Source organism: Passer domesticus, chromosome 12 (genome assembly GCF_036417665.1).
Source record: "Passer domesticus isolate bPasDom1 chromosome 12, bPasDom1.hap1, whole genome shotgun sequence".
NCBI classification, from domain to species: Eukaryota; Metazoa; Chordata; class Aves; order Passeriformes; family Passeridae; genus Passer; species Passer domesticus.
In genome coordinates this window covers 6,804,939-6,825,610 of record NC_087485.1, presented here as the reverse complement: position 1 = coordinate 6,825,610, position 20,672 = coordinate 6,804,939, and the positions used below count along the sequence as shown (strand labels likewise).

Genomic DNA, 20,672 nt, shown 5'->3' with positions numbered 1-20,672 from the left:
GTGTGACCCCCCAGCATGCACTGCTGACCCACCTGTGGACACAGAGTGTGTGCGGGCCTTCAGGGATGGGGGCGAGTCCGCAGAGCTGTCTACGATGTCCCCTGCAAGCACAAGAGCTGGGGTCTGCCCAGTGCCACCAGCACCCAGCAAGGGAAAGATGTAATGGGACCCACAGCTGGGAGTCCAAGGGGGCCTGCCCATGGCCACCCATGGGTGCTCAGCTGGGTGGGGGTCAGGGTGGGGAGGGAGCAGCCCCTCACCATCTGAGCCGGCTTTCTTGATCTCGCTGTCTTTGCTCTGCAAGGGGGAAAAAACTGGTAAGGGTGGTGTCAGGGAGGCAGTGCCCACAGAGACAACGTGTGCAGAGGGCAGAGTGCTGCTGCCAGGCTCTCATGTGGCTGCAGGGAATGGGTGCGTGCCAGGAAAGGAGGGACACACTGACAGACACCATGCAGTGTATAGGAATTCACCCCTTGCAGAGGGTTAGGTGACAGGGCAGAGGCTATGGGCAGCAGCAGCAGCACAGAGCTGGGTGCTGCCATCCCAGTGGGGAGATGTCCCCACTCTATGGACCACCATCTCCTACCACCCTGGAGGGGCAGGGTTCACCCCAAAATGGAACCAGTGCCCACCTGCTGCTTCTTGCTCTCAGCAGCCGGGCCCTTGGTGACGCCGATGCGGTGGAGCATGACCTGCACGCGCTGCTCGAAGGAGCTGGACAACTCCCCCTCGCTCTTCTCCAGGTGCCTCTTCTGCAGGAGAGACACAACCCTGCCAGGAACATGGACCCACCACAACACCTGTGGCACCCACACTCCTGCCTGTGGAGCACCCACATTGCCAACCCCAGCCACGCTGCCAGGAGATGGTGGCATGGACACGACCCAGTGGGGATATCCCCAGCCATCACTCCAGTGTCCCCCCGTCCCTGGTAACCTCACCAGCATCCATGGACAGGAGCAGTACCCACCAGGTGAGCTGAGCAGTGGGGGTGGCTTGGTGACTCTGACAGTGCTTACCTTGTCATGCCTGACCCCCAGTGCATCCTCGTCCTCCCCGGACAGCAAGATGAGTGACTGGGATTTGCCCTCCCGAGAGTACTTGGGCCGGATCCTCCGGGCAGAGTCAGGAGTCTGGCAGTGCTCAGGCTCTGCTTGGGGCTCGGCAGAGAGCCCCCCCTCCTCCGATTTACTCAGGGGCTTCCCTGACTCGCCTGCCTTGCTGGGGGCTCGTAAAATGTCACTGAGCATCGAGCGCCTGCTCCTAGGGGCAGTGGGAGCACCCTCAGGCTCCTTCTCACACCTCGAGCCCCGGCTGGATTTGGGTTTCTTGAAGGCAAAAAAATTCCCAATTTTCTTCTTGAGGGTGCGGGAACCAGAGGGAGCCAGAGGGGCTGATCCCAGGCAGGTCTCTGGAGTCGCGGGGCTGGAGAGAGATGAAGCATTGGAAAAGGTGAGCTCCAGGCTGCCAAGAAGTAAGGGATTAGTTTTTTCACCCTAAAGGGATGGATCCAGACCCTGGACACTCCACCTGAGATGGCAGTGTCCTGGCAAGGGCACCCATTCCCATCCCCTGGGTGCTGCCTCATTGCCTCCCCGCTGTGCAACAGACTCCATGGCCACATCCAGCACACCATGGCTGCCGTCCCATTCCTCCTGCCCAGCCTTGCCCTTGGCAATATCCCTGGGTATGCTGCTTTCCCCAGCATCTCCTTTGCACTGGGACCTGCAGCGTTTGCAGGGAGGCTGCTGAAACCTGGGCACGGGTGTGTGCTGGGCAGGTGAGGGGCCCTGGGCACCCCGGGCTTACGGCAGTGTTTCTGTGATGAGCCTCTTGGCAAAGAAGTCCTCCAGCCCCTCGTCCACGCGGGTGATGCTCCTGTCCTCGCTGTTCTCACAGGCCACGGGCTGCACCTGTGAGGGACAGCTGCTGTCAGCCCAGCACAGGGCAAGGGTGCCCCCAGGCATGAAGGTGTGTCTGTCACCCACCCCCGGGCATGAACAAGTGGGTGCCCCTGCAGGATGGGTGCTGGCACACTCCATCTCATACCCAGCATTAAACCAAACCACGATGTTATCAGCTGCATCCCAGCTCTAATCCTGCTCCCTGCCTTGAGCACTGGGAGCTCCAGGCAGCCCCAGGCTCCTTCCAACCCCTTGCCCAGCACGATGGCTGAGGTATGGCACTCATACTGTGGGAGAAGCCTTTGGCAGGGATCTCCTCCATCTGAGCTCCAAGAAAGGGACCCCTCTGCTGCTGGTGGGTGATGGAGCAGGTGACCTGCAAGGACCCACATCTGCATCCTTCAGCTGTTTCTAGTCCAGCCTTAGAGTGCCACCACAGCCTGCCTGAGAGCCACCTGCTCCATCCCCATAACAAAGTGGTCCACGCCATGGCCAAGCCTTCCTCCATGGCACCTTCCTCTCCCTGGCATGTGCCACTGCATCAGTGGCATCCTATCGACGAGGGGGAGGCGCTTCCCCATCGGTGGCATTTCAATCCATAATGACTTTTCATTACGGCTGGATTGATGCCGCTCAGGAGCCGTTCCAGCCATCTGAGATCTGCTCTCCCTGTCATATCACATCCATCAAAGCCTGTCCTTGCTCAAGCCTTGGCCCACCCTGGGTGCCAGGCATGCCTGTCCCACTGCAGAGTGATGGTCCCCTGGCCCTGCCAGCCTCCAGAGCCCACCCTGCCCGTGGGACACAGCTCCTGCCTCCCCTCCAGCCCTGATCCCACTATGATCCAAGGGCAAGCATCACCACAGCCATGCAAGCCAGGGCTTTCCAGCAAGTGCAAGGATCCAGCTGCATCACGGTGGCATGGGGGTGAGGTGATGCCAGCAGCATCCAGTCCCAGGGACAGCGCTGGGGCTGTACTCGCCACTGACTGCACCCAAAAGTTACTTTTCCTTTGGGAAGAGGGGTGCAAAGGCAGGATTCCCATCCAGTCTCCTGTCGGATGGGGGGAGCACAACCCCCCTCATCACGGCAGGCAGAGCATCACCGGGAGCCGTGGTGGCCACCAGTGCTTCAGGGATGATGGATTTTGGATAAGGGGGAGCAAATGGAGCTCAGGAGGGAGGCAGCTGGAGCCATTGCCGAGCACATCGCTGGCTCTCTGCACCCAAACTCCGCAGGGTTTTTCATTCCTCTCCTGGCTCCCACCGCTCAGCATCTCCCAGTGGGGAGCAGGAAAGAGGACGGATGATTCCCCTCGTCCCCCCCAGCCCCCTTGCCCATCCTTTCAGGCTGCCCCCCGAGGAGGAGGAGGCTCCGGCAGCAGCTGAAATGCAGAATAATAAACCCACCGCGTCTTTGCGCATCTTATTTTCCTGCCTTGCAACAAATACTGACCGAAATAATTCACCCAAGCGGGGGAAAAAAAATGGGAAAAACACCCCGAATACACCCCACCTCCCTTGCCAGCCGTGCCCCCACCCTTACATTCGGCTTGCTGGGCGGCTGCTTGTGCCGGCGGTTGGGCCGGGGCCTGGCTTTGGTGCAATGCTCCAGCTTCTCGCCGGCGGTCGGCAGGTCCATAAGGAATCCGGTGGCGGTGGCAGGCTGCGTGGCGGGGAGCGAGCCGCTCGCAGGCTCAGCATCCTTTGTGGAGGCAGGGCGTGCCGGCGGCGCGGCGGGGCTGAGTGACGGCGGCGCCCGGTGAGCTCGGAGCCCGCTGGCGTCTCGACCCGCTGCCGGCTCCAGCTCCGAGACACCTACGAGAGGCGAGAGGGTCCCTGTCGACACCCGCCCTCGCCAGGCCTCCCCATCACCATCATCATCATCATCACCGGCGCCGTCACCCACGCGCGGAGGGGCAGCGAGCGGGGCCGTGGCTCCGCCGGGGCGGGAGCGGGGCCGTGCCCGTGCCCGTGCCCGTGCCCGCCGGGAGCGTGCGTGCCGGCTCTGCGGCGCAGCTGGGATGGATCCTGCCTCCGCCGCCGGAGGTTTGCGCGCAGGGGATGATGCTGTGCGGGATGCCGAGCCCCGCAGCCAGCCCCGAGACCTGCAGCAGGCAGCAGTGGAACGGCACAAACTCTGCCGGCAGTGAGCAGCGCTCACAAACGTCGCCGTTTTGCTCTGCAGGCAGCTCCTCACCCCCCCTCGTACCCTCTGGAGGGGTGGCAGGGGGCTGTGGGGCTCAGGGATCCCCTGGGGACCCAAGGGTGCTGGGTGCTGGAGTCTGCATGAGCTCTGCTTCAGCCAAAGCAGAGTGACCCATCAGCTGCTCCTTGTCTGTGCCCCCCTGAGATTCCCTCCCCTCCCAGGCTGGTGGGGACAGCACCAGCAGCAAGGGAAACCCATGGGACACGTCCTCTCCCCAAGGTTGTTGGGTGAGTGGGTGTCCAGGGTGGCTGTGGGAGATCCCATGGCACCCACAATCACAGACAAACTCCCTCCCCTTGGCTGGCTCTGTGGGGAGGGAGTTTGGGGCTTTTACTCCACTGCCCAAGGGCACTGAGGCCCAAAACCAGCACAAGAGCAAGGTCAAGGTGAGCTTCCCCCACAGACCCCCACCAGGACATTGGGAGAGGCTCTGAAGGGTCCAGACCCTGCTGCCCCCAGCCCATGACCATGGGGGGCTCGGACCATGAGGCTCCCCCGTTGCTGCTGCGAGCCCCCCGCCCCTGCTATGCCCTGTGGAGGCGGCACGGTGGCACTGGGCCACAGCAGGGGGACAGCTCCACTGCGACCTTACTTCTCACAGTTGGCGTGGGCCGAATGCTCCTGAAGTGCTTGTTTCTCCTCCGCAGGGCCATCTTGTACTGCAGGGAGAGAGGGATGGTGGCAGCTCTGGCATGGACAAGCTGCCTGTGCCAAGACACATCCCATGGCAGCCAGGGCCAGCCAGGCTTCGCCCATTGATGGGTGCAATCCCCATCACCCCCAGGCTCCCAGGCTGCGCCCCTTCATCTTATCCCAGCTCCAGGTGCTGGATTGGATACTTCCCCATCCAGAGCCATGCACTACACTGGACCCAGGTCCCAAAGCAGCAGCACCAGGACAAGGTGCGGGCAGCCAGGCTGCCACAAGGACACGTTCTGGTGCCAGCAGCACGGCCTGGCGGGCTGATGGTCCTATTTCCCAGCACTAATTGCCTCAGCACTACCCCGGGGGGAGCCGGGGGGTGCGTGCACCCGGAGAGGCCGCGGTTAAGCCCGGCATCATCCGGTAAGGCGGATCAAGGGTGGCTGCACCGCGGGCATCGCGCGGCCGCGGCGGCTCCGGGCCCTACCTCCTCTGCAGCGAGGTCCCCAGGATTCCTGCCCCTCGCCGGCGCCGTGGCATCGTCCTCAGCCGACTCCGGCAGCAGCACCAGGAGGTCGAGCCCCTGCTTGGAGAGGCTCTCTGCCTAAAACCATTAGGAAGCGCTTAAATTATCCCAGGGGCTGGAGCGTGCCGGGCTGCCCTGTGTGCTCTGCGCCGCTCTGCTCCCTACCCACGGCTGGGATTTGTGAGCGGATTTAGGCCTGATTAGCCGGTGTCCAGCCCAGCGCAGCTGCCCTGCTGCAGCAGTGCCCCGCGTCACCCCAGCACACGGCGGCAGCGCTGGGACTCTGCTCAGGGTGTGAATATTGCTGTGACCACACTGGGAGAGGATTACCTGGGAGGAAAACCAGCCTGGGTGGGAATTGTCCTGCTTCCCAGACTGCAAATTCGTGGTCACGGCATTGGTGTCCAGGTACCTGGACAATGCTGGGGTATCCAGACTCCCATCCTGCATCCCAGCCCCACATCCCCATCCTGCAGGTGCTGGCAGCCCCCAGCACTCACCAGTTTGCACTGGGCGATGGTCAGGTCTCCCAGCACGACACCCACGATGCAGTCAGCTACAGCGGCTGTGACGGACAGCTTGATTTCACTGGGAGCAGAAAAAGGGCTCTCAGGGCCAGCACCCACCAGCCCTGTGAGCCATGGGGCCATCTCCCCAGGGAGGGCTTTGCTGAGGAGATGGATGCTTGGCTGGGGCTCACATGGGGGCTCCCAGGACATGCCCATGTGCTGCAGCTTGCTGGGCCTGTGCTGCCAGAGCAGGAATTTGGCATTCTCCTGGTGGGATGGAGAATGCCAAATGCATCCCACTGTTGATGGTCAGGGCCAGCCAAGGGGATGTGCCTGCAAGAACATCATCACCCCATGGGTTTCCCCAGCACCCTAGGGACTCATCCAAAGTGGATCCAAGCAGGAAGCAAAGCTACTGCTGGAAAACACAGCAGCAGAGCCCAGCACACCTCTCCCACAATGTGGGGAGAGGAGAAGCTGCTAGAGAGCCCCCAGCATGCTCCTCTGGCCCCAGGGGTCAGTGCCAGTGCCTGAGCGAGAAGGAAGAACAGCACATCACCCACTTCAGCTTGCTGAAGACATCAGTGACCATCTGGTCCAGGACAGCGCTGAGGCTGAGGTGGTCCTGGAGGCAGATCCTCTCTGACATGGCATTGACCAGCTGATCCCTGACCCCGCTCTTCTGCACCACAGCTGGGCACAGGCTGTGGGCCGTGTCCAGCACCGCCTGCATGATTGCCTGCAGTTGGGGCAGGAAAGGAAGGCTTCAGTTTCTTTTCTACCAGGATTCACATGGTTTTCAGTAGACCTCCCTTATCCATGGGCCAAGGCTGATGAACATCCCGTGCTGCCCATGAGTGCCCACCTGGATTTCCCGGCTGCAGGTCTGTGATGCTTCCTCTGTGAGACACTCCAGCTTGTGCTGCAGCTTGCCATTCTGGTAGGGAGTGTTTCCTGCCTCATACAAGAGGGGCAGGATCTGACATGGGAAGAGAGACAGTGTGGATCATCCCGTGTCACATCATCTTCTCTCCCCATATTTCTATGCACAGCCTGCACCCATGGCTCGCCCATGGAAGAGCAGCACCTGCATCAGCTGGGGAGACCCAGTGATCTTTTGGCTTTGCTGGGCCAGGTTTGGGCATCCTTGTCCCTCACAGTCCTTGCGTGCCCTCAATTTCTCCCTGCCACCCACTGACTCCCCTGCCACCCACTGACTCTCCTTCTCCTCTTGCACCCCACTACACGGCTTCCTGCATCAGGGAGATCCTTAACCAACCCTTCCACACCTTTCCAACATCAGTACTGTCTTCTTAAATCCTGTCTCTGCCAGATTAAGTAACCAGGGGGGTGCCAGAGAGGTGGGGAAAAGGGGAAAGGAGGTGGTTTGAAGAGAAGCAGAAGAGAAGGAGGAAAAGGTGCAGAGGGGAAAGAGAACCAAGACCAGGAGGATCAAACAAGGTCTGACAGAGCCAGAGCTGCCAAATCAACATGACAGATTTTGTCATGGGCTGATGGAGCATTCTCATTGCTGGGGTGGGATGAAGGTGCCCCAGGGAGCAACCCTCAGGGATCCAGGGAGGTTCCTCACCACTGTGGGCACCTGTGGGTTGCAGGGTGTTCTCAAAGCTGGAGCACCCATCTCTCCCAAGGAGGGACGTGTGAGCATGGGATGCCAGAGGAAGAGGGGTTGTAACCCTGTGGGGCGTGTGCACACAGCCGTGTGTCTCTGGGGCAAGGGGACTAAGAACATTTTGATCTTTGTTCTAGAAGGGAATTCAGAAATTCTCAGCTGTTCTTTAATGTTTGCAAGTGCTCGGTGCCGTGCGTCTGTTGCATCGACGTTCTGGAATTCCCTGACTGCTGGTTAATGATGTCATTAACTAATCAATGCCCTGCTTCGATCCCAGATGGATACTGGGTGAGCTCAGGGGGTTCCCACACCATGGACTCACGCTGACGGAGAGGTTGGCATTCCTGATGGCCTCCTCAGCACACAGGATGTCCTTCTCCACCTCCCTGCCCGTGCAGGTGCTCAGGATGTCCACGTGCTTCTGCACACTCAGGCAGATCTCATTCACCATCTGGAGCACAGAGAGGCTGTGTCATGTGCTGGGGCAGCACTGCCACTTCCCCTCCTTGGCTTTCCCAGAGAAGATTGTGCTCAGAGGGGCACAGGCAGGTTACAACCTCTGAGAGCATCCCTGACTAATAACCAGGGTTGGACACGGCAGGGATGTGCTGGCAGGAGAGCACAGGGGGCAGGAACACACTGTATAGTTAGCGTAGCAGCAAGTTATCTCAGCAGTGCATATGCAGGAAATGCATGGATGCAACCAGCAGGACTCCAGGAGATCTGCTTTCCATCCGCCCCCACCCTCACCACAGAACCATGCCATGGTTTCGGCTGGAAGGGATCTTAAAGGTCCTCCTATTCCAGCCCCCTGCCATGGTCAGGGACACCTTCCACTAACCAGGTTGCTCCAAGCCCAACCTGGGCTTGAACACTTCCAGAGATTTGGCATCCACAATTTCTCTAAGGAACCTGCTCCATCTCTGAATCTGCTCTGCCTTCCACTCAGGAAAGGTTGAAAGGGTGTTTTGCTGCTTGCAAGAGCTCTCACGAGCAAGCCAGGGTGGTTTGGGGCAGGGGAGGAGCAGCCCCACGCAGTGTTTTGTCCATCAAACCTGCTCAGAAGAGGTGGTGAGGATGCCCTGCTGCAGGCGGAAGGTCTGCGCCGGCAGCGTTTGCCGCAGCTGGTTCCTCGTCAGGCAGGACTGGAGCTGCAAAGGCAAGAGGCCGTGAGCAGTGGTGGTGGCACCTGGCCCTGCGTTCCAGCCCGTTTCCCCCACCTTGTGCACGGCCTCCTCCGTCCTCTCGGGGCTGCTGCGGTAGGCCTGCGCCACGTCGCTCATCGGCAGCGGCATCGACTTGAGCGTGAAATTCCTGTGAGGCACAGCGGGGTCAGCAGCTGCTGCACGCAGGGCTCACCCCCCTGCTCGTGTCCCCATGGACATGGCACAGGCTCAGAGCCCACCCAGCAGCCTGGAGGCTGTGCTGAGGTCCAGCCCTGGAGATAGCATGGCTGGACTCTGGCCCTCGGCAGACCCTGGTGGGGCGGCAGTGACCACGTGCCCAGGCTCTCCATGCACCCCTTTCTTCAGATCTCTGGAGATCTGCACAGCCAAACACCAGGCAGGGTGGTGGGTGTGCCCAGCAGGTGAACAAACTCTACCCACGTGTCACGGGCAGGGAGGAGAGGAGCATCACATCACCAGCAGCAGCAGCAGCAGATCACCCCCTGCTCACTGGGGGCTCCTGGGTGACGTGAGGCTGTGCTGGTGGGGGTGCAGAGCCCAGAGGAGCCCCTGAGGTTGCTAATGGGGGTGTCATCACTAAATGGGTGTCAGGTTGCTTTTCTGGCTGCAAGGCCACAGCTGTGGACCAGCTCCCTTGGGACATGAAACCGTGTGATGGCCAGGGGAAAAAAGGCCCTGGGGACAGTGACATGCTGGTGACAGAGGCTCTTTTGCATGGCAGAAACAAGCCAGGATATCCAAGAGGCTCCTTCCTTACCTCTCCAAAGCTTGAGCCACCTCTAGGAGCCCATGGGCAGTTGTGTTGTTCCTGTCCCAAACCACAGTCCTGCAAAAAGAAGGAGCTGGATGAGTCCTGCCCACACCACCCTGTGCTTGCAAGAGTCAGCCCGGGCATCAGAGAGCCTAAAAGTGGGGTTAAAAATTACAATTTTCAGTATCCAAAACCTAAACTTGGACTTTGCATGGAGCTATAAGTTAGGCGGGTGCCTGGAGGGAGTGAAGGGCTGGGAGGACACGTTCAGGTACCATCCTGCAGGCAGGGACAGACATCTCCAGAGGAACAGCCCTGGCTGAACACCATTCCCTGTCCTCTGCAGACACCCCTGCTTTGGCTTTGTGCACACAATGTGGTCAGAAATGGTGTTTTAGGAACTGATGGCAGGGCATGAGGCGAGGGCAGTGACCACAAAGGTCTGTCTGCAGCATGCTGGGCTGGGCAGGAGCCTGGAAAGGAGGTGGCAAGAACCAGGGCAAGGATGGAGCTGCTCTCTTGTCCTTCACATGTCCCTGCCAGCACTGCCAGATGACTGCCATGGGTGCAAAATGCAGTCATAGCATCTGGCCTTGTACCAGGAGTGGTCCAGGACCCCATCCATGGCCATCAGGAGCCGTGACAAAACTGCTCTGATGGCATCAGCACCACAACCATCACACCAGGGCCACCCACAGGGTGTTACAGAGCTGCTGCTACCTGAGCCTGGTGTTGATCTGCAGGGCCTTGGCGAGCATCTTGGCCCCCGTGTCCCCCATGGCGTTGCCGCTGATGTCCAGGGACACCAGGCTGGTGTTGCTGCCCAGGGCACTCAGCAGGACGTTGGTTCCCAGTTTGAGGCGTGATTCAGCCACGGACAGTGACTGGAGAGGCTGGAAAAGGGACAAGGAGGGGGACCAGGACATGTTAAGGTGCTTGTCACCCTTCAGACACAGCCCCCACCCCTGTGCAGGAGCCTCTGGCTGGTGCTGGTTTTGGAGGGAACAGTGATACTGAACCCTGAGAACAGAGGGGCAGTGACTGCTTAGGCAGGCTGGATTTGGCTCAGATGCCCGGCAGGCAGTGAGGAGAAAAGAGAGGGTTTTTGGGAAAAGCTGTGCTGAATGCAGGTTACAAGAATCCCCTCCATGATTTCAGCCAGGTACAGGCTCCCATTTTCCCAGATTTCCCAATTCTCTGTCTGAACTTCTGCTTCAGACTGAGGAAAAATAAAAGCAGAAGGACTTGAATGGCAGTGGGACAGAGGGAGGATTGCTCCCAGCCTGTGCAGGAGGGATCTGGGTGGCAGCCCTGCATGGAGACTGCACAGTGATGGCTGAGGGTGACCAGGAGCATGGATGGGATGGTTCTGGTGGCTGAGGGCAAGCTGGACTTACACAATCCTCCTCCTGGGTGAGCTGGACAATGCGGTGCAGGACATCCAACAGACCTTCCCTGAGGGAGAGGTGGAGGGTGTGAGGAGATTTCTTGTGCATGCCCTGGGGCCTCAGAGGCAGAGCTCTGTCCTCCCCCCTGCTCTTGCCTGGGCTGTGACCCATCTCTGACACTGCACCAGGTGCTGGCAGTGCTGACCCTCCCTGGATGGGCAGGCAATTCCTACCTGCCCATGGGATTTTGATGGGGAGAGAGGCTCAAGGTGGGTGCAGCATTCCAGGATGCTGCTGCTTTGCACTCACTTGGATTTGATGTTGAAGTTTTTCCCCAGGGAGACGTGCCTAATGGATTTGCTTCTGCCGATGGAGAGCACCAGTGTCACCATGTCGGGGTCAAAGCCTGCAGGGGATGGAGACACCCCCCAAGGTGATCCAACACGCCCATGGAGGTGGCACCAAGGGGGTCCCTCACAGGAGACCTGCAGAGCCACCAGGCTGCCACAGTGGGATGCTGGAGATGCCCAGGGAGGTTCCTGGCATCTTCCTCCCTTCCTGGCTTCCCTGAGGAGACTGAAGACCTGTGCAGAGCTGGGGTCCCTGGGAAATGACCTCTGGGAAGGAGCAGCCCCTGTGGGCACTCCTGAAATGGGGGTGCCAAGGCTGTGCTGAGCTTTGAGGGTGCTGGAGATGGCACTTGCTCTCTGCATCCCTCAGGGATGTGCCCCCCATCACCCTCCCACCACCCTGGACACCATGGAGCTTTCAGGCAGCTGCCTGCACTCCCGTCCTCCTGGCTGCACCATCCCCAGGGAAATCCAGCAGAGATATGGGCAGGGATCTGCTCACCCTGCAGCTCAGCCAGCCAAGGGCACAAGGCACCAACACCCACCATGGACTGCTCCTCCTGCACAGAGGTGCTCTACTGGGAAAGCCAAAAGTAGAAGCATATTTTGGAAAATGTTGGCCAAAAATTTTGGGTGAGAGCATGAGCTTCTGGAGCATTGGTGTCCTGAAGGACTCCAAACCACATCAGCTTTCCCAGAGCCATTTGGCTACTGAGGAGTTGCATGGTCTGCTGTGAGAAATTAGCAAGGCTGTTTGAAAGTTTTGGTGAAATTAACAGCTGGCAGAGGTGATGTTGGTGATGATTAGGAGCACTGGCCCGTGGCTTTGGAGGGCACAGCAGGACAAGGCTGGCAACAGGGGCAGAGAGGTGGGAAGAGTTGCTGCCCAGGGAAACCCTTCCAGTGCTTCAAACCCTGACACAGCAACATGAGACCACTTCAGATTCAGTGAACTGAAAAGGACTGTATCAAGAAAGATGCAAAATGAGAAATTTTGGCAAGTCTTGAGGTAGTAGGGCAAAAAAGAAATCACCTCACTCCCTGTGCTGGGTGACTGGACACGAAAGTCCAGGAGATGTAGGAGATCTTTCCCAGGCTGGGAAAAAGCAACCTACCATTGTCAGACAAGTCCAGGTGACTGATGGAGCTGGCATCAGGGATGAGGTCCTGGATGACTTGGGCCCCCGCTGATCTCAGCTTGGAAGGAACAGCAAGACATCAGTACAAGGGGAGGCAGGGAGCCCTGCCAAGGAGATCCTTCTGTGGGGAGGCAGGCAGGGCACAGAGCTTCCCACGCTGCCCCACTGGGACCCCCTGGCTGGAGGGGTGCTGCCCGTGGCTGCTGGGCCCTCACCTCGCAGCTGCTGAGATCCAGGTGCAGGTCACTGATGTGAGTGTTGTCTGCCAGCCCTTGCAGCAGCGCCCTGGCAAAGTCACAAAGCCCCATCAGTGCAAGAAATGGGGGCACCCCCAGCAGTGCAGGCAGTGGGGTGCTGGAGAAGGCATCTTCCCCTGAGCTCTGCCTCTCACAGCCCCTCCCCTCCATCCTCCAAGGTCCCCCCAGGCTGTGCTCACCCCAAGTCCATTCCCGCAGCCCCACCGCACCTTACAACATCGGCTGGCAGCCTGGTACCTGCCAGGGAGACATGTCTGAGGGAGCAGGCCTGGCTGAAAAACTCCTGGATGGCAGGGGAGATGGTTTTCACCCTCCTGGAAAGGATGGGCACAACATGGCAACAACTGCATCCCAGCACCAGCCACTCCCCCGGGTACCCCACACCCCTGGGTACCCCACACCCCCGGGTACCCCATCCCTGGGTACCCCACCCCCCCCACACCATCCCAGGCTTACTTGTGGGAGTACACGTTTTTGGAGAGATCCAGGTGGACCAGGCTGGTGTGGGATCCGTGGAGCAGGGCTCCAAAGAGCTGCCAGGGTGGGGATGGGAGCCATGTGGAGGAGGAGCCAGGGGCGCTGCAGCCCCTCACACAGCCCAGGGATGGAGGGGGCTGAGGCAGGGCTCACTGCCAGGAGCCCCTGCGTGGTACTCACAGCATCCAAAGGGCAGTCTGTGCCAGCCAGGCTAAGGTGGGAGAGTGAGTGGCAATGCTGGAGCAGGCTCTGCAGGTTCTGTGAGCAGAGGGGGCTCAGCAGCTTTGCCCCTGAATCCCACCCCCCCTGCAGCCCTGGAATCCCAGTTCCAGCCTGACTCCTCCCTCCTGCTGAGCACAGGGGTGAATCCTGCACACAGGAACCCACTCTCTCAGGGGATACATCCCTGCTGCAGAGGGCATCTGCCACACTCCCACAGGGAGATGCAAGAGGATGTCCCCAGGGTGTCCCCAGTGCTCCCAGGCAGGCACGGGGTTGTTGCAGCCATGATCTCCCCATCCCTGGGGTGCTGCAGGGCAGGGCACAGAGCAGAGGAGACCAAAGCCACCCAAACCAGACTGGGGACAGAGTCTGAGTGATGTCACCCACCCCATACTCACACGGGTGTCATCCCCAGCCAGGCTGCCGGGGTTTCCAGAGAGGTCCAGGTGCCGCAGGGAGAATCCAGTGGCTTTGTTATCTGTGAGGGCCTTGCATAACGTGCTCATCCCTGCTCAGAGAGAGTGAGACATGCATGGCTACAGGCTCCCTGCACTGGGGAGAGCCTGGCAGCAGAGCAAGGGCACTTCCCTCCAGCTGGGCAGCAGGACACTGCATCCATGGAGGTGCCTTCCCTGCAGCCCCTGCATCGCTCCTTTTCTGGAGTGGGGCAAGGGCACCTGGGCTCTACCTTTGGCTGTGAGCATTGTCCTGGCCAGGCTGAGGCTCTGCAGACCCTTGGAACTCTTCTCCACGTGCCGGCTGAAGGCAGAGACCCCTGATGAGAGCAGAGAGCCCTGAACGGCTGTGCCAGCACAGTGAGCGTCCATCCCACCCTGAGCTGCAGCCTCCAGGACAGGAGGCAGCTGCTGGTGGGATCTGGAGTTGAACATCAGTTTTTGTGGGTGTAAACCCATCCCAGCCCAGATCTGAGTACCTCTGTCTTCCAGCTGGTTGCCAGAGAGGTTGATGGTGTGCAGGACAGAGTTGGGATGGCTGCTGAGCGCCTGGGCCATCCTCTGCACAAAGTCACTGTGGGGAGAAGGGTCACCCATCTGACAATGCTTGGACACCTCCAGGGAAGACAGCCACCAGCCCTGCAGTCTTACAGGGACACGCCACCAGCTCCTGCCTGTGTGGCAGACCTGGCTCCTCTGAGCTGCCAGAAGGAAGCAGAGCATCTCCAGGGGTGGGGTAATTCATTTCCAGGCTATGGGAGTCTCTGCTTCCAGTGAGCTTCCCAGTGTGGAGGGGATGGAGCCACCAGCCCCTGGCACAAGGGACCATGCATGGACCTCCCTGCCCCCTGTACTGGGGGAAGAAGCTGCCAAGATCCTGCTCATCACTGCCTTGCAACTCCTTCACTTACGCTCTCAACCCACTGTTCTCCAGCACCAGCTCCTCCAGGGCCACTGACTTGCTGAGCATGTAGAGCAGCTGCTCTGAAATCTCCTGATTCTGGCAGGGAAGAAAAACACCTTTTTGGGAGCCTGGCCACCTCCAGGGCACCCAGAGGCACAGCTCTGGCACTCACCAGCCTGAAATCCTTGCAGGAGAGCTTGGTGAACCACAGGTTGAAGGACAAGGCAGCAACACTCAGAGCCACATCCCTGCAGGGTGACAGGGAGGAGCGAGTCAAGGGCCAGGATGAGCCAGGGCTAATCCCAAATGGGTGACCCAGAACACCCAACTGGGGCATGTCCCAAGGCATCCAGCCCCAGGGTGCCCCAAGCCACCCAGGATGCCAGGACACACCCATCCCATCCAAACCCAAGCTGCTCCAACTGACCCAGCCCTGGGATGCTCCAAGACACCCAACCTCAGTGTGTCCCAACACAATCTTCAACAGAACAGGACTGGGGGTTGTGGGTTTAAAGCAACCCACAGGTACAGATCATCTTCCCCAGATTATTCCCTTGGGGAAAATCAAATGAATCAAAATATTTGCATGCTTCTATCTAAACCCCGGGGTTTTAAATTCTTTTTAACTCTGAGCTCTCATGTGAGCAACACCACAGGTTTTGGTTGAGTGGAAACAAGTTTCTTTTTTACTTCCTCATCCAAAGAAATCTCTAAAAACGTCTTATTTTTCACAGATCCTCTGTTCCCCAAAACACTGAACCCAGAACTTTGACTTGCTGTGGCCCAGCCTGGCAGCTGCCTCCCCTGAGAGCTGAGCCCTTGCTCTGTCTTTCTTGGGATGGAGACGTGGCTGAGCCCCACAGGGAGAGCCCCAGGCACGGCTGGAGCACACAGCCCCACTGTCAGGTCACAACCAGGTGACACTGAGGTTATGACAGATACCTGGGGGGGCTGGCAGGGAGCAGTGCAGGTTTCAGGGTGGCAAGCTGCCCCAGCTGCTTTGCATAGGGAAACACCTGACAGCCACGAGCTGCAAGAAGCCACCGTGACATTGGGGTTTCAGCCCTATAAACAGCTCCCAGGCTGATCTAAGAGTTAAAAATGAACAGAGAGGCTGCCTGGACTCTCAGCTGCTGCCCTGTGGGACGGGGCTCAGAGCGTTTGGTGAGGGGGAGTGTCAGGCTGCAGATGTGGCATCCCTGGGGTGTGTAACCTATCAAAGCTTTTAACATGGGCAGGAGAGCATGCTGGGCCCCCAGCAGGGCCAGGGACAATGAGGATGAGTGCTGGGACAGGGCAGGAGCATGGCTCGGGGACTCACCGGCTCTCCAGGTGGCTGAAGTCCAGCAGGTTGAATTCCCGGCAGTCCTGGCTGTGGTAAATGTTGTCCACGTCCTTCCCAGGAGGATGCACACATGGATCAGGCTCAGCACCGGGTCCTGGGGAGGGCTCAGGTCCCTGGTGCTGCTGGAGGGGGCTGAGCCCTTGGGGAGCCCCTTTGGGGAGTCCCTTGCCTAACCCCAAAGCCTAAAACCTTCCCTAATGGTCTGGCTGGCAGGGGACATGGCCCAGCTTGGTGGGACAGACTGGTGAGTCTGACAGCTTCTGCAGGAATGGTCCGAGAGCAAACAGCCCAGGCTGGTGGGAGAGAGGGTGTGGGGAGAGCTGAGCTGGGAGCAGTGCCCAGAGGAACAGGGGACACAGAGTCCTGCTGTGGCTGGGTCCCAGCAGGATTCTCCTCTGTTAGGACACCCAGCGAGGTCCCAGATTTCCAGGGCCTCCCCTTGGGTGACAGTCTGGGAAACAACCTGGTCCAAGGCTGCTGCTCCCACATGTGCTTTGATTCCAGCCCGTGGGGGAGCAGGGGGCACTGCAGCCAGGCACAGCTGCAGCTCCCAGCCCCACCACAAGCCTCCTGTCACCACGTGCCACACTGCCAGTGCTGCGTGCAGGGGCTGGCCAGCTTACCCACTGGATCTCCTCGCGGAAGGCAAAGCCGTTGTAGTCACACAGGGCAGCGTAGGTCTCCGAAAACCCCCCTGCAAGGAAAGGCAGCTTGGGGCTGACCTTCCCAAGGAGGAGAACTTTGGGGAGAGTGGGAAACAGGAGAGGGATGACAGGGACTCAGAAGTGGTGCTGAGGGCTCCCCCTTTCCTCCTCAAAGGGCAGAGAGATCTGTGTCAGCCCCCAAAGGGCTGTGGCTTGCTTTGCTTGGTCCATGTGGATGCCAGGCAAGGCACTTTTTCACAGGGAAAATGGAGGGATCCTGCTCCAGGCTACAGGAAAAGCTCCTGGCGCTGCAGTGGTGCCATGTGAGGTGGGTAGAAGCATGCATAGCTACAGGTTCTTGCAGGTAGATTCTGAGCAATATTGCCTGCTGTCCTGCTCCTTCCTGGGGAGCTACACCCCCTCAAACCTGCTCCTGCCCCATGGGATGGGGCGGGCTGGTGGACAGCAGGCCCCAGCAGCAGGGCTCCATCTGACCAAAGCCAGCACAGGTGCCCTGCCAGCAGAGGTGAGGGCTGCCAGCAGAGCTGGTGATGGATGCAGGGCTGGAATGGTCCTCAGAGTGCTCAACCCTCCGGTCCTGCCTGAGGGAGGCTATGGCAGGACTTACCACAAGGCCCACGGTTGCTCTGCAGCATTTCCTCCAGCGAGTCTGTGATCTGCTGGATCCTCTCATACAGGCTGGGGGGACAGTTCCTGAGCAGTGTCCTGGGGAGGGAGCAGAGGGGGTGTCAGGGTGGGCCAGGAGAAGAGCATCCCCACCTCTCTATGCTTAGCTACAACCCTTGTGTGTAGGGTGGCCAGAAATACTCAGTCAGGGAACAGGCTCTGGCCTCCCTCCTTGTGTTTTTCTCCTGCTAAAAGCAATGTTGTAGACCCATCTTATATTTGGGATTTTCTAGCTGCAGGTGTCCCAGTTCACGGCAGGTGGGTTGGAACTAGATGATCTTTAAGGTTCCTTCCAACCCCAACCATTCCAGGATTCTGCAGCCTGGGGCTTTTCTGGGCAAAGGGGTTGCTCTGGTTCCTGCACACCCCTCAGGAGCAGAAGACCCTTACCCAAGGGATGAGTCTGGAAAGACCTTCTTAAGTGACATGGTGACATGGATAACAACTTGCTCCAAATCATCCAAGGACAGGAACCGGAAGGCATAAGACGCTGCATCTGTTTCTATGACAACCTGCAGGGTCCAAAAGATGAGATTCCTGAGCGAGCTGGCAGCACACAGCGTCCCCAAGCCCCCAGACACAACGGTGACAGCCATCATCTCCTCACTGCCAGCCCAGCCATTAGCACAGAGAATGCTGTGAGCACCAGGAATTTAGGATAAAATACATTGGTGCACCAGAATAAGGCATAAACCTCCTGAAAATTCAGCTTAAGCTGATGCAGTGAGGTGAGAACAGCCTTGTCTCTGCCTGCAGCAGCCGCAGCTGGAGCATGGAGGTTTCCTCCCTGAATTTATTTAATCGAGGTTTAGGGCTTTTTCATCTTATGGCTCCTACCAGGAAAAAAAAAAAAATCCCATGGCAACATGCTCCCTGATTTAATTACACGCTGATTGAGGCGTGGGAGCAGGATGACAATTATCTGCTGGCATCGTGCAGGACGGCGCTTCCGCCAGGGCCGGGGGCTGCGGAGGCAGGAGAGCTGGGACCGCCTGCACTTCAACAATTCCCGGCTTCCCACGTCCCAGAAAGATGCCTTGCCCCCTCCACCCTGAGGTATCAACCCCCTGCACCCCTCTGTCTGTGCCCAGCTCCTTCAGCTCTCTCCTGGCACTCAGCCTGCTGAGCAGCAGAAGCCCCGTGTGGAGGCTGAGGCCACGGCTGCTGCTGCTGCTTTAGCAAGAAAAAAAACAGGCAGGATGTCAGAAAGGAGCAGACAGGAGGTTACAGGACCACAGCCCTGTTTTGGCCAATACATCCAGGCCTTGGTATCCAATTCCTCTCTTCCATGGTTTCCACTGCCACATCTGCCCCATGAGCCCGCCCCTCTCTAAGAGGATTAACGGGGTTTAAAACACCCTCCTGCTAAATTTGTCTTCACCTTGGTAAGCCTGCAGCCATTTGTCACCTTGTCCCTGCTGAGCAGGAGGTGCCATGGCCAGGCACTGGCTCAGGATACCAGAGGGGAAGAAGGGCAGGCACCCACCCAGCACCCCTGGGCGCCTCCCTGCCCCTCCAGATTCAGAGATCAACACTGGTGGCCCTCAAAGTGCAACGGGGTCCAGAACACCCCCAGATCCTGTGGTGGGCTCTGGACCAGGGTTTGCCATGGAGGAGTGGGCAGAAAGGGGGGTAATGCCCAGGCTGGGTCTGTCCCAGTTTGTGCCACTCACCACGCTGGGCTCCTGGACTGTCATCTCCCTCACCTCCAGGACGCTGAAGCTGCTGTGAACCTGGGGGTGAGAGGAGCAGGATCAACCCCAGTGCTGATGGAGAAAGGAAACCCAAGGGTTCCCCCCAACTCCCACACTTCCCATGCCTCAGGTATGGCTCAGCCTTGGCCCCATCCTTCACCAGCCCTCAAACAAGACCCCCTCCCCTTCCCCCATCTCTCTCCTCATCCTGCTCTTGAGGGCTGCCCAGACCCAGTGGTCACGCCCTGCAGAGCCCCAAGCCCCCCAGAACCCCAGGGCTGTACCAGGGTCCCCACACTCACCCTCACTGGCAGCATCACAGGCAGCACATAGGCTCGCCAGGGTGTCAGGACCTAGGCAAGGTGTGACAAGGGACCATGGTGACATGGAAGCTACCCCTGTCCCTCACTGCAACCATAAAACACCTTCCTGGGGAAACCAGGAAAGCAGGAACCAGGCCAGACTCTGCACATACCAAGATGAAGTCATCATACTTGGATTTCACCTGCAGCTGGATGCTCAGCACCAGGAGCACCTTCTTTGTCCCCAGGAAGGTGGTGATGCCCTCTGAAAAGACATGAAATCAGGTGGCTGAAGTCACCCTGCTCCTCTCCCATGTGCCCTGCTGCTCTTGAGGATACTGTCCCCACCTGAATCATCCCCTCTCCCTCCACACCTGGCAGTCAGACCCTGGCTGCTGTCAGACAAGCCTCACACTCACCACCTGTGGGTCTCCTCTGCTGCTCAGGTGATGCACCCACCTCTCCATCTTCTGCCACAGCCAAGCACAGGCTTTGGGGGTGCTGGCTCACACTGCCTGTGCTGCCTCACCCACTTGCAGCTGGCACTGAGAGATAAGGTCCTGATCTCTCTTCCTTTCCAAATTTACCACCAGGGAGCAGCTGGTCACACAAGTCCTTCCTCTCCACAGAGCAGCCAGGGTTGTCGCATGTGCCAGCCTCCCCCAGGTCACAGACTGGTCACTCCCACCACCCCTGGGCCAGCAAGAGCATCGCTCCTGCCCTGAGCAGCCCCTCTGTGCCCTCCTGATCCCTGCCTCTCGTGGGACAAGCAGGACCCAAACCACAGCTGTGCATCACTGTGCAGAGCATACCAGGCTGTCACGATGCCATCAGGCCCCGTGGGTCCATGGTTTGAGCCACCCTGGCAGAGCTGGGACCTGAGGCTGTGGGGACACAGTGACCCAGCTCCTTCCCACCTCACTCAGGCCTCGGTGGGGCTGAGGAGGCTGAAGGACCCCGAGACCTCTGTGGCCTTTTGCTTTTTCAATTCAATACCACTGTGAGCAGGGGTATTTCACACCCCCCCCCCCATGCTGAGCATTCCTGGGACTTTCTGGGGACCCCCAGCTGGCCAGAGGAGCCCAAGCCCAAGGAACTGAGCAGCACCAAGCTGCCCCCACAAACCTGGCAGCCTGAGCTGCATGGAATCCCATCCTTGAGGAGCCAGGTTACCTGGGGATGCTCCCAGCCCAGGGTCCATCCCCAGGCAAATGAGATTTGCAGACAAGAGGAACCCCCAGACACTGCAGGGCTGTGAACCCCCCTGAACCTCATCTGCTGCAGCTGAGGGACCCAAAAGTGGCTCTGCCCAGCCCAGCCCAGCCCAGGCCCAGCCCGGGCAGCTCCCATGTGGCAGCGGAGCCCCGGCAGCGCGGCAGCGGGCGATGCTCACCTTGCAGCTCCGTGGGGATCCCTCCGGGGGACACGGCCATGCCTGGGACCACGGG

At 59.3% G+C, this 20,672-nt stretch overlaps 1 protein-coding gene across 1 annotated transcript in view; it reads right to left on the bottom strand.

Annotated features, from left to right (window-relative positions):
• Positions 1-20,672, bottom strand: part of CARMIL2 (capping protein regulator and myosin 1 linker 2) — a 22,858-nt gene extending 2,186 nt beyond the window's left edge. The window contains exons 1-36 of the mRNA XM_064386377.1: positions 20,618-20,672; positions 19,398-19,489; positions 19,225-19,275; positions 18,902-18,961; positions 17,619-17,740; positions 17,170-17,267; positions 16,521-16,591; positions 15,874-15,947; positions 14,725-14,800; positions 14,560-14,648; positions 14,128-14,222; positions 13,882-13,968; positions 13,592-13,701; positions 13,152-13,229; positions 12,951-13,027; positions 12,704-12,808; positions 12,453-12,522; positions 12,214-12,295; positions 11,058-11,154; positions 10,758-10,815; positions 10,081-10,253; positions 9,367-9,435; positions 8,643-8,736; positions 8,478-8,573; positions 7,745-7,873; positions 6,655-6,768; positions 6,353-6,528; positions 5,781-5,868; positions 5,242-5,358; positions 4,705-4,771; positions 3,450-3,721; positions 1,810-1,913; positions 1,020-1,425; positions 633-752; positions 261-297; positions 33-101 (exon numbers count right to left, since the gene is read on the bottom strand). Coding sequence (XP_064242447.1) covers positions 33-101; positions 261-297; positions 633-752; positions 1,020-1,425; positions 1,810-1,913; positions 3,450-3,721; positions 4,705-4,771; positions 5,242-5,358; positions 5,781-5,868; positions 6,353-6,528; positions 6,655-6,768; positions 7,745-7,873; positions 8,478-8,573; positions 8,643-8,736; positions 9,367-9,435; positions 10,081-10,253; positions 10,758-10,815; positions 11,058-11,154; positions 12,214-12,295; positions 12,453-12,522; positions 12,704-12,808; positions 12,951-13,027; positions 13,152-13,229; positions 13,592-13,701; positions 13,882-13,968; positions 14,128-14,222; positions 14,560-14,648; positions 14,725-14,800; positions 15,874-15,947; positions 16,521-16,591; positions 17,170-17,267; positions 17,619-17,740; positions 18,902-18,961; positions 19,225-19,275; positions 19,398-19,489; positions 20,618-20,657 — 3,763 coding nt within the window. The 5' untranslated portion in view covers positions 20,658-20,672. The remainder of the gene's footprint in view (positions 1-32; positions 102-260; positions 298-632; positions 753-1,019; positions 1,426-1,809; positions 1,914-3,449; positions 3,722-4,704; positions 4,772-5,241; positions 5,359-5,780; positions 5,869-6,352; positions 6,529-6,654; positions 6,769-7,744; positions 7,874-8,477; positions 8,574-8,642; positions 8,737-9,366; positions 9,436-10,080; positions 10,254-10,757; positions 10,816-11,057; positions 11,155-12,213; positions 12,296-12,452; positions 12,523-12,703; positions 12,809-12,950; positions 13,028-13,151; positions 13,230-13,591; positions 13,702-13,881; positions 13,969-14,127; positions 14,223-14,559; positions 14,649-14,724; positions 14,801-15,873; positions 15,948-16,520; positions 16,592-17,169; positions 17,268-17,618; positions 17,741-18,901; positions 18,962-19,224; positions 19,276-19,397; positions 19,490-20,617) is intronic.